Source organism: Mchenga conophoros, linkage group LG5, assembly GCF_057382185.1.
Source record: "Mchenga conophoros isolate Kocher_MC1m ecotype Shallow Benthic linkage group LG5, M_conophoros_male_GT1.1, whole genome shotgun sequence".
NCBI classification, from domain to species: Eukaryota; Metazoa; Chordata; class Actinopteri; order Cichliformes; family Cichlidae; genus Mchenga; species Mchenga conophoros.
This window is the reverse complement of record NC_140530.1, coordinates 9,662,762-9,675,402: the sequence shown is the minus strand read 5'-3', so window position 1 is coordinate 9,675,402 and position 12,641 is coordinate 9,662,762. Positions and strand designations below refer to the sequence as shown.

Genomic DNA, 12,641 nt, shown 5'->3' with positions numbered 1-12,641 from the left:
TTGGCTGATGACTTATCCAACATTTCATCCAAACATGGTAAATTGTGGCTCCAAGTAACACAGTGATGGACAAAATGCTAACACAGAAGCTTGAAAATTGCTAAATCTAAGAACCAGTGGTTGATTTCACTGTGACACCGACAACCTGAGCATCTTCACATTTAGCTGTTCATGTCAAGATTAAGGATAAATTGCCAGTCTCTCAAAAACAACACCTCAAAACAGTGAACTACTAAATCCACAAATAGTAATGATTATAACAGTAGAACAAAATAAAATTTACTTGTGTTGCAGGTATTTATAGACAATGTTTGCAACATGAAGTAAATTAATCGTCTTTTATCTGGTCAGACTGAATTACCCACTAGAAGCAAACATGCTCAATTCTTTATAGTATACTGTAGACACTGTACTGTATATGCTAAGTGGAACAGGAGACCCAGTGAGCTATAAATGTGGTACAGTTTTTTTAAAGCCCGAGTGGATGCTGCTGTTGGAAATGCAGCCACTGCAGGAGCGTCCCAGAGTTATCTATCATGTGGCATGGGTAGAAGAGGGAGGACAGGATGACAGGAGGCCAAGGACCAACAGAGAAAAGTGGGCTGTGGCAAAAACATCTGTCTGATGGGGTAGGCAGCCAGGAAAAGACAAAAATAGACTGGGAAGAACCTAAATATTACGGGCAGAGAAGTATTTGCTTGAAGGAACGATAATAACATGAGAAAATAGTGTAATTTACCTAAAAGACTACATTTTTTACAGCATTTACCACAATTAGGCTCAACCAAAAGCGAAAGAAAAACAAAAAGAGATGGAAGTAAGAAACTAACACATTACAATCGCTAACGAGCAACGAAATTGAGTCCTTTCTTTTAGAGCAGTTAAAAATTTGAATTTTTAACTGCTCCAAATCCAATCTTTGACCAATAAAACTCTAAAGCACACCTTTTGCACACTTAACCAATTATTATGCAAAGAGTAATAAGTATGTAGGTTTTTAAGGGAAAATCACTGAAATAACAAAATAAAGACATTTATATACACTTTCCTGTCATCATTGGCATTTTAGAGAGCATCACGAGTTGTCATAGCAGAAAACTACAAGTGGATCCATTTTACTGAATGGTAGCGTCATTCTACTCTGTAACATCAGTGAATAATGAAAGAAAAAAAATAGGTAAAGCAGTATTTCCTGTTTTAGAAATACTGCTTTGTAGAAAATGAATTTCACATTTGGCCTCTGATTTAAAGCTCGCAATTTGCTCCAACAGAGTGAAGTGAGGCAACCCTGATCCCTGATTCATAGTAATAACTGTGAATTTTATCTGGGTTTAGGAAGTAAGACGAAGCTACAGAGACTTCTACAGAGAATCATATTTTCAAAAAATGAAGGCCTTACACAGTGCATCCAGTACAATACCCATGCATTACCCTTTTACGCTAACATGAGGGCAAGTGAGTAATTTTTCCACTCATAAAGACCACTGCTTCTTTCTCTTTTATTGGTCCCTGTCTCTCTGCCTTAGCTCTGTTAAGCCTACCAGTGTAGTTCCCCCAGGCATCCTAATGTAACAGAGCAAAACAAAACCCTCAGAGTAGGTGTTTTCCCAACTGATTACTTAACATTTCCTGTTTCTTTAACAAGCTAATCATGACAAACTTCAAAAGGAGATGTCAGTGCCTGAGTGATGGTTCTTAAACATCTCTAATTCAATCTCTTGCTTGATTTCATGACTTTGGTTTCCTAATTCCCAACTGAAAGCTGTCATAAATAACAACCTTTTTCATTCATTTAAATGGTTTAAATTCACATTTTTCATTCCTCATGCGCACTCAAGCCCTACTGAAAATACTTGTGAAGAAATAATATGTTTACTCTGAGCCTGGAAAAAAAGAACAAGATTGGTATACATACATTCTTGAAAAAAATTAAAGGGAAAATTTTCAAAACATCTCAATAGGGGGAAAAAACTCCCTTATCCTGATAGGGACTGAGTAATGTGTTAGGAATTAAAAGATACCACATTTTTTGATAGAAATGTAGCAGCGACACCGACCCTAGCCAAATGCAAACTAGCAAAAACAGTCAAAGATGATGAGGAGGAAACATGTCAGCTCTAAATCATTTTGGGTGTTGTTTCAGTGTTGCCCCTCTAGTGCACCTGTTAATTTCATTAACACCAAAGCAGCTGAAACTGATTAAAACCCCCTCTCCTACTTAACTGTACCGTTAAATAGCTCAAAAGTTAACTGACTTGATGGTAAATTAATTAAAAAAAAAAAAAAAAGCAGTAAAGTGAAAGAAGTCAGGGTAATAAATGAAATTCTAAAAGGCCAAAAGCTCTTTGTGGGTTTTCTTACACATTAGTTAATATTTGGCTGTATTTAAAACAGCAGGTAGAACAGAAATGGGGACATTTATTTCAAATATTTTACTTGCACATTTGGTGCATGACGTACATTTTGGGCACCAAAACAGCTCTGATCCACTGCATTGTAGACTTCTCAACGAGCTCTGAAGGTGTCCGGTGGTTAAGAAGAAGATGAGGCCTCCAGGGATTTGACTTGCTTGTCCAGCACATGCCACAGACAGCTGATGCTACATCACATCAATTCCCAAAGCAGTCATGAACAGTTTCTTACAGTGTGGCAGGGCAGGTAAATTTACATTTTTAAAACATCCCAGTCAGCATGCGGTCTGAAGCATAGAATTCACATAAATGCCAAAACCAAACGTTTCCCCTGCTAACCATGGCTTTTTGCTCTTGCCTTTTTTCCTCTTAGAGCATCTTGCTACCTGTTCTTTCTCAGGTAAATAACAAATGAGTCCAACAACACATTCCAGTTTTTACTAATTATATGCAAAGTGCAGCTTGGATGGCATCTCAAATTATATAATATTTATCAGTTTTCTGGATTTTGTGTTTCTAACAACAAAAACAGTCATAATATTGTGCACGAGAGGACGACTGAGCAGAGCTGAGCGCCAAGCTTTCCTGTACCCACAAAGTTTTATATGCACAGGTAAAATGACATGCAATCATGGAGTTAACCTGTATGTGAACATAGACTGACATACACGTAGATTTAAAATAAAACTGGTTCCCTACATACATCCTTGAGATAAAGACTTTTTAAACAGCTTACAGGTTCTATTATTACCAAACCAAGACGTCAGGATTTAGCTCTGGTTTCACTCTGTTTCTATTGGACACTCGCCTTAATAGAAGAGGTGATACTACTGTCTGTGGCTGGATTATGTATTACTTCACAATACCACTCCCCCCCCCCCAAAAAAAAAAAATCTCTTTATTGCTTCCTTGACTCATAAAAATGATCTGTAATCTAAATATACCATTTTATTTAGGATAATATATGTAAGTTTATGTCATAAAAGGAACCCTAGCATGATACCAGAAGTACATTTATACAGTTCCCCTGTGCAGTTACTGCAGTGTATTCATTAACCACATCTCTGAATATGATTTGAATAGGTCAGTCAGACATGAACACATTTCTTTGCATCCTCAGCTGGAAAAGCAGGCCTTGTTTAAACTCATAAAAGACTGCTGCCTATCTGCTATTCATCCAAATTTTCCCTGGTACAGAAAAGCAGCATATAAGGCTTTAAATGTGCAAGACTCATAAGGGTAGTGTGTCTGAACTGTGTGCTGACGACAAAAGTAATTCAGACTGTGAGAAGAAGACAGCGTCTCTGGATATTTTTTTCTGTGTACTAGTTTTAACTTCCAACTTCACAGAAACAAAATGTGTTCCCGAACCTAAGCTGTCATTTCCACCACAGAACTGGGGCCACTTTTACTGCAGTAGCCTGAGGGCAATGTTGTCGTAAAGAAATCAAAAGATCTGCATGATTCCTGAAGTGTTAAAAACATGAATAGGACCCGCTAAGGACAATTTACTTTATATTGTGGCTGGAGCAGTTCCTGGTTGACTGCTCCCACTAAGTGGTTATGAAAATTACACCATTTTATTAAACCTAAAATGCTCCACTCCCCCAATAGTGACTCAATCAGATCCCCATGTCATCACACACAGCTGCAAATGTTCTATTTTGAATCTGATGCTTCAGTAAATCAGGTCAGTCTATGGTTAGCATGCTATGTGGAAAGCAATTATAGCTAAACTATGAATATAACTGAACAAAGAAATGGTTCACGCATGTGGTGTGTGGTGTTTTCCTACACAGTGCCAAACAGACAATACAGCTACACTGATGAAAAGCACAATGCATTTTCAAAAGAATACCATGATTTAAAGAACTAAATTAGTTTGAATCAGGTATTCACAGGTTTTAGAAGGAAGAACAGGACGAGTTCTAAGCACTAAAGTGAAAATATTCTGTGCTTTTTAAAAAAATCTTAGTTATGTATTAAGACTAATTTCAGGAAACACAGAAATAAAGTCAGCGATTAAAGAATGTGTATGAAAACTGAAAGAGAAGCTAGAAGAAGCTAAACTCAGTGATTCAGAGCATGTGACACAAATTATCTACATCCGAGAGGTACACTGAACACCATCTGCATAAAAAAAAGAAATATGATAAGACTGAAAGTCTTTTGTTGTACCTAACAATAGGTTGGCCCATGAATGCCCATCATAAAGGCTTTGGTTATATTTTGTAAACACTGTTGGAGCTCACGCAGCTCTTAACAAAGCCAGTCTGATCTCAATGAATGAGGAAGGTGATGTATAAATCCTCTTTGATAGCGTTGGCATACAATCAAAAGCAGAACTATACTTGGTGTTCAAAAGCAAAACACAGTCTTATTGTATTTTTAGACACATGCCTCCTAGTTAATCTGTGCATGTGTTCACGCTGTCAGTTTAGACCCTGCTATTTAGCAGGGACGGCAAGTTCCTGTGACAAGCTTTTTGTTTACAGCTGCCTGGCATTCTGCCTGAAAGAAACTACATATAAGAACAATAACACAACCACACGTGATAGAGACAAAGCTATTATGTCCACACAACAACACTTGCTAGACTAGAAGACTTGAATCTGAAACCATCAGCGTACTAGTCGGGAAACTGCTTACCCTAGGCCAGTAGATATAAAGGATCAGCCATTTCTGGCTGCCTGGTACTGACACTATATGAAGATAACCATCAAAATGACACTTCTTTTTATTCATTCTTGATTTTTCTTTTGGTCAAATAATGTGCAGGTTTATCTTTGGCTTTTTGGCTCTGGGCACAGACTATTCTCCTCCTGGATATCATCACTCAGGGATGACCTGACATAAGAGATCATCAATTGAGACATGACAGGGACACTTGAAGTCCTGCTAGGCTTCTCATGTCTAATGAGACCAATTTAATCTGTTTGGAAGGAGCACTGCTACAAGTCAGTGGATGTGTCCTTGGCAGCTGTGCCATTTCACTTGCAAAACAACTCAAAATAGGGTCAGAATTTGTAATATGAACAGCAAAATTCATGAATCCATCACAGCTAAAAAGGGTTTGCTGTACAATGATATGTCAAATGTATTCTTACTCCCTTTGCTGCCAAGAGAGTATATCTGAACAGTACTCAACTGCTTCAGGTAATTATGGCAACGCAGTCCTTCTAGGTTTTCCCTACTCGACATCCTAGTATAACCATTGCCCTTTCCATCTCGAAATTATTTCACAAGCACAAAAAAAGTTGTGCACACAACTTCCAAGTTAGTCACCTTTAATTGTGAGGGTTAATATCCAAAAAAAAGAGTAAAGACTATTTAAAACCATTTAAAATATATTGTTAGTTGTTCTGAAAACAAACAGGGCTTATATAACTTATTGGGGTTGTATTATACTCTGCATTTTCTAAATAGTTAAATAAAAGATCCAAGCAGAAAATGTATGCATATAATCCATCCTGAGCATGGGCACAAATGACCACAAAACAATTTGCTCATGAGTAACAGGTGAGACTGATGCGTTCTCCTGCATGTTTCTACGGCATCTTTCAGTTTGAATGTAAGGCAGCAGTGAGCATAAAATGGCAGCAACACAGACTCATTTCATGAAATGTTCATCAAGAGAGAAGCGAGTGATTTTTAGACCTTACCTCTGAATTTCTTAGGGGGGTTGTTGAGGTCACCTGTATCTGGTTGTACCACACAGCGATCATCCACAAGCCTGCACAGACAGCCATCATTATGAGTGAGTCAATAAGGACATATGCAAATGAAATTTGCTTTAATCCTCAGAAGGGTTTAATAACTTTTTGAATAACAGCATTCCTAATGATATTACGATATTATGAGAGAGTCATATTAAATTAGGGCGATAATTCAGGTAAAACCCATCACTATCTGGATTATTCTAATTCATGCAGCTCATGTACCCAAAATATGACTGAATACAAAAACAAACAAAAAAAAACTTTTCTTAAATAAGCAAAGTATTGTGTTTCCAACACTTTTTACTGTAGCATATTCTATGGAGCCCTGTAGAGACAAAAATGGTTATTGTGTGGCCTTGAACTAGTAACATATAGCTACCAACTCAATAACTTCTGGCCACAAGTTGGCGTTTCATGGGAATGAGGTATGCAAATCTTGTGGCTGTATCTTAACTGTTTATAGTCAAAATTAGGGATGCTGCTTGGGACAGGCATTTTGAACAGCCACATTCTCTGCAGAGCCCAAAACATTATCAAAGACCGTCTCACCCAGGTCACCATCTGTTTGAACTGCTGCCTTCTGTAGGCGTTACTGATCCATGAAATCCAGAGGTACCAGATTCACTCACAGCTTCCAAATCCAGTAATCGCTCCCAACAAATAAAGATAGCTCCATAACGGTTTTATACTGTGCCCTTAAACATATGTCATTTTATGTATTTTAAATATATTTTATGTATGTGTTTATTTTAAAGCACCACATTAGAGCAGAACACCTAAATTCACTGTAATGCCAAGTACAATGACAATTAAAGGCTTTCTGATATCTTAACAATTCAAAAATCGTTTAAACAAGCCAAAAATGGAGAAGAAGTCTAACAGCAAATCACTCAAAATACCGAAAAGCATAATCTACCGGAAAAGGTTAAATACTGACCATGCAAACAGTGCATGAGTATTCAAGAGACATACTTTAATAATCAAATTTAATGCTTTAAATGTATGGAATATAGGCCACACATGTTTCTGTTTATGCCATCACAGAATTATGCAGGCACGCACACACACAAACACACACACAGGAACAAACACCCCAAGTGTGCAAATGTAAGGAATGCTAGCAGCAGTATCCCGCTTTTCTTGCATGCTAGCATCAACATAGCTGTATCAAAGGTGGTTACGAATTGCTTTAGTTGACTGGTCATATTGCTGCTTTACCCTGACACAGCCTATATAGATGCTCTCATTTTCTTCATTTAAAGTACTGCAGAGCTGTGCTGGTTTACACAAGTGTCATGCACTTACTCTTCACCTAGCTTGTTTAAAGCCTTCACACAAAGAGTAGGGGGCATAGCCTTCAGTCAGGGCTGCAACCCCTTATAGAGACAGTGGCATCATAAAATCTTAAAACCAATGCTCTAATGCTTTTATGCATTTATAGAATAATTTGTTTATATTTGTAGTATTTCTGGTGCCAACTCCCAAAGGTAGCAACTTTTAAACATGGACTTAACTACTAGTGTACATCCCTCGACCAAATATCCAGAATCTATGAGTGCTGTGAATGTTGACTCACTGGCCTGGATTTGTGGGACACTTAAGCATGTGCTGACCAACTTTAATCACCTCAGTGCGAATGCGCAGAACATCAAAAAGAAAAAAAAGAAAAAAGAAAAATAGACACACAAACAAAACCCTGAAATTGACTTAACTTAGGGGTACTGCACTGACCGGTCAAAGTTCACCGTACACTGTTTTAGACTCCACTGTACCCTTAATGATGAGTTTTAACACTTTTGTATTTATCAATAAAGATTGTTTGATGACCATTAGAATAGATTCCAGATGGTAGCTCCAGTAATCTACACTATATTGCCAAAAATATTCGCTCATCTGCCTTCACAGCCATATGAACTTGAGTGACATCCCATTCTTAATCCATAGGGCTTAATATGTTGTCAGTCCGACCTTTGCAGCTATATCAGCCTTAGCTGTTCCACAAGGTTCAGGAGTGGGTTGCTGGGAATTTTTGACCACTCTTCCAGAAATACATTTGTGAGGTTAGACACTGATGTTGGACAAGAAGGCCTGAGTCCGCTCTAATTCATCCCAAATGTGTTCTAAGGTTGAGGTCAGGACTCTGTGCAGGCCAGTGAAGTCTTTTACACCAATCTCACCCATCCATGTCTTCATGGACCTTGCTTTGTGCACTAGTGAATAGTGTTGTGGTAAAAAGAAGGGGCCATCCCCAAACTGATCCCACAAAGTTGGGAGAATGAAATTGTACAAAATGTCTCTAAATGACAAAGGATTAAGAGTTTCTTTTACAGAAGGGGCTGAGGCTAACTCCTGAAAAACCCACCCTCCACCAAACTTTATACTTGGCACAATGCAGTCTGAAATTATTCTTATACCAATCCTCGTACCAGCAAACCCAGACTCGGCCATCAGATTGCCAGTTGAAGAATTGTGATTCATTACTGCAGAGAACATCTCTCCACTGCTCTAGAGTCCAGCGGCAACATGCTTTACACCACTGCATTCAACACTTTGCATTGCAATGGTGATGTAAGGCTTGGATGCAGCTGCTCAGCCATGGAAACCAATTCCATAAAGTTCTCTACACACTGTTCTTGAAGTAATCTGAAGGCCACATGAAGTTTGCAGGTCTATAGCAACTCACTCTGCAGAAAATTGGTGACCTCTACACATGATGTTCCTCAACATCTTCTGATCCTAGTCTGTGATTTTACGTGGTCTACAAGTTGGTGGCTGGGTTGTTGTTGTTCCCAATCACTCCCACTACCACTAACAGCTGACTGTAGAATATTTAGTAGCAAGGAAATGTCATGAATGGACATGTTGCGCAGGTGACGTCCTATCACGGTACCACGCTGGAATTCACTGAGCTGATGCCTAGGTACTAGGTTGATGTAATGCACCTGTGACCATGGATGTGATTGGAACACCTGAATTCAATGATTTGGATGGGTGGGAGAATAATTTTGGCAATAATGTGTATATAGGCAGAGGCTGCTCTCACTATGACTTTTGATGCACACCCAATCATTCTGTTCTGAAAGCAGACCTGAAATGTGAAAGCAACTGCTCAGTTCAGAATAGAGAAGCAAGGTTAACTCTAGTAGACGTCCAAGGTGTAAACACTTAATGTCTTGCCAGCTCAAATATAACAGAGGAGCCCCATCCCAGCATTAGTAGCTTGTAATAATACAAATTTTTTTAACTTATTCAAGGTATTGTTTTTTGGTGTGTCAAGTGTACAGCACTTTGTTTTCAGCTGGGAGTTGTCTGAAAGTGCTATATAAATAAATTGGTTGCTTGAAACTAATTACTAACTGCTACTTTCCTCCGTATTTTACATGCTTCTACAATCATAGATGAATTAATCTGACACAACAGTATATGCAATATTAATTCTGCTCTGTCACAGCTCTGTCAGTCAGAAGAAATACAAGTTTCATTGTCATGACAAATCTTTTTTATGATGTCCCCAAAATGTTCCCAAGCAAGCAAAGACACACAATCTCTCCAGCATGTCTTGGGTCTGCCCCAGAGTCTCCTTCCAGTGGGACTCACTTTAATGACCTCATCTAGATGATGTCCCTGGAGGCATCCTAGCTACCTCAAATTTCTTCTGATGCAGAGGAGAAGCAAATCTATTCTTACCCACTCACAAATAACTAAGCTCCTCAACCTAAGGCTGAGCCCAGGTAATCTTTGCAGATATTTTTGCTGCTTTGTATCTATTTATCGTATCATTTGGGGTACCATCCACAATTTATCACCATAGGCGAAGGTGGGAACACAGACTGACCAGTACATTGACAGTTTCAGCCTTACTGTCAGCACTCCCTTTGCTGCAAAAGAGAAATCTGTCCAAGTTCAGATGTGACACCTGAGTTCAAAGAACTGGACAGATATTAGGTGTCTGAAAGCCTTTTTTTAGAATCCAAACAGTGTAAACCACCACATTTCAAAGGGGTTTGAGAAGTTGCTGAAATCATTCCTGTATCTTAAAATTATAAGCTGTAAGCAATTCTCCTGTCTTTCAGGGCCTCTATTTTGGGAACATTATTCCTCTTTGAATCATAGTTTTCTAAATCATCAACCTCCAGTGAAAGCACAAATTTAAAGTCAGTAGTACGATAATTACAATTCAGGGGAAGCCCCTGGGATAACTATAAGACAGTATATCGGCACAAAGAGGACACTTGTGTAGGATGCACGAGCAGGTTGATTCAGGTGCATCTTTTTATAGGTCATTCTGTACACACTTGCACTTCTGCATCGTCACAGGAGCCCTGTGACGATGCAGAAGTCACATGTCATGAGAAACTTCGCTGCAGAAATGAAAAGCTGATCACCTCGATCACACTGATGCACCGATGGGCCGAGCTCCAAAAGAAACATGAAACTCAGGAGTCAGTGAAATCCAAGGGCAGAAAGTGGCCTTCAGGGCTACACTATCATTGATTGTCAGCCTTCCCGCACCAGTCGTGATCCAGGTAAATGCACCTGTCTCTCAGGAGTGCAACACTTAATACAATAAATCTATTTATAGGTACGTCCTCTAAGCTATTCCCTTTAACAGAGAGCGCTCACAGAAGCGGATGGGCTGGGAGGGGGGATTACTTGGCATAACAACACAAGATAGGAAAATTGACAAGCTCCGTCATGGTGGTAGCCTTCAAAGCTGTGCTCACATTTGTTGCTATGGTAGGTGACGCATAACACTAAAATTGTTTAAGAGCATAGCGTCTGAAGGCAAGGAGAAGGGCTCGACTCATCCTCTGGTAAACGGCAAACTGAAATAGTGACAAGGCAAGAGCAGAAAAACTGCAGCTCTTAAAAGGGAGAGGGAGGACAGGACAATACAGATGCTGTGCCCATTTTCACCTCAGGAGAAGAAAAACAAACTCCCCAGGACAGCAAACAGAAAGAAGCAGGAGGGAGAGAAACAGGCTAATTCTGGGTGCTGAAGCCTAAGATGCCAGACGCTGGACAGGAACATTCACATCAATGATCGCCCGCTGTTCCTCTTTTAGCCTTCTGTTTTTCCTCTGTGTGCCAGTTGTGTGTCAAGACTTTCTCAATTTCCACATAATGAGATGCACTTTTAACTCACTGCCTACAATTAGGAAGGAGTGGAGATGTCAACTAGTTGAAAACATGGTACTCAGCATGTACCGGGAGAGTAATTTCAGGCACAGAACAGCAAGCAAACACAAAATAAATAAATAAAGCTACAACTACAGGACCTAGCACTTCTCAGAGAGAACACTGGACTGACACAGTTATCCAGAGTGACATGGTATGTTGCTGTGTATTCATAGATAAGAAAAGCTACACATTTGACTGAAATAAGTTGCAACACATCAGGTACACACAGCATAGATGTCCTTAAATTTGAAGATTACAAGCACGGTGTATCAGCGTCTTCTGTAAAAGCTGCTAGAGCTGGTAGATACTGTGTTCTATTTTAAATAATTTACTAAGAGACAGCATTTACCAGCCACTGCTGGTAAAACCAAGCAACAAAACTGCAGCATAACGAACAAGTTCTACCCATTACTGTACTAATATTTGAGCTAAAATATTGATGCCTGGCCATCTGCAAGACAGGCTAAACAGTGTGCAAAATAAAGCCTCCAAAGGACCAAACCCTGTTACGTTTTCCTGCCTAGTCCAAATATTTTTCTATCCCAGTCTCTGCAATACATCAACTGAACTGGAAACACCTGAAAAAACCTCATCTTTCTTTTTCATTAATTTTGGTTAAATCAGTTATTCACTATCACCTTTTTTATGTTGACTAAAGACTGGCCAATCTGATATTTGTTAGAGGCCAATATATACATTGGTATCGCCATTCATGTTGTACATTATAAGTGAAGCTTATGAAAGAAAATTGGGTGAGATACTTAAAGAAAAACAACACTTGGGTCTTTTGGCCTTGGCTCGAAACAACTCATTCATTACATGGGTTAGTTTGTTCGTTTTGCAGTGTGTTGGAATAGGGAGATGGTGGAGGAGTCATGAAAATTAAGATAAACACAGGAAGGCTTACCCTAAAGTGCTGATAAATCCACTGGTGGAGCCTTCTGCATACAGGGAACAGATGTCCCCGATATGGAGGAAACTGGACATTTTGTCTGACATGGTTTCTCTGTGGTGATAACACCTGCAAAAAGTTGACAACATGAGAATTTAAAGAATCATGACAGACAGCAAATACAAGCAAGCCATACTTATTTAAGACATTTAAATCATTTCATGCAGTAATACAATTCAGGTGTACCTATACTGTAAGCTGCAGTGGTTATGATCACCTATTTAAACTATTATTACCTTTATGATTTTGCTACCCATTGTTTGTCTACTTGATTTTTTAGGCCATTCTCAGAGCACCACCTACTGCAAAATCACCAATGGCTATAACAAAAACTACTATTATAAACATTAACCACAAATAACTGAACTACAAAGCCGT

General features: G+C 39.0%; 1 protein-coding gene across 11 annotated transcripts in view; it reads right to left on the bottom strand.

Moving 5' to 3' along the window:
* Positions 1-12,641, bottom strand: part of itpr1b (inositol 1,4,5-trisphosphate receptor, type 1b) — an 82,710-nt gene that overhangs the window by 69,160 nt on the left and 909 nt on the right. For all 11 annotated transcript variants that reach the window (XM_085273098.1, XM_085273102.1, XM_085273101.1 and 8 more), the window contains exons 2-3: positions 12,219-12,332; positions 6,074-6,144 (exon numbers count right to left, since the gene is read on the bottom strand). In XM_085273098.1, coding sequence (XP_085129224.1) covers positions 6,074-6,144; positions 12,219-12,310 — 163 coding nt within the window. In that variant the 5' untranslated portion in view covers positions 12,311-12,332. The remainder of the gene's footprint in view (positions 1-6,073; positions 6,145-12,218; positions 12,333-12,641) is intronic.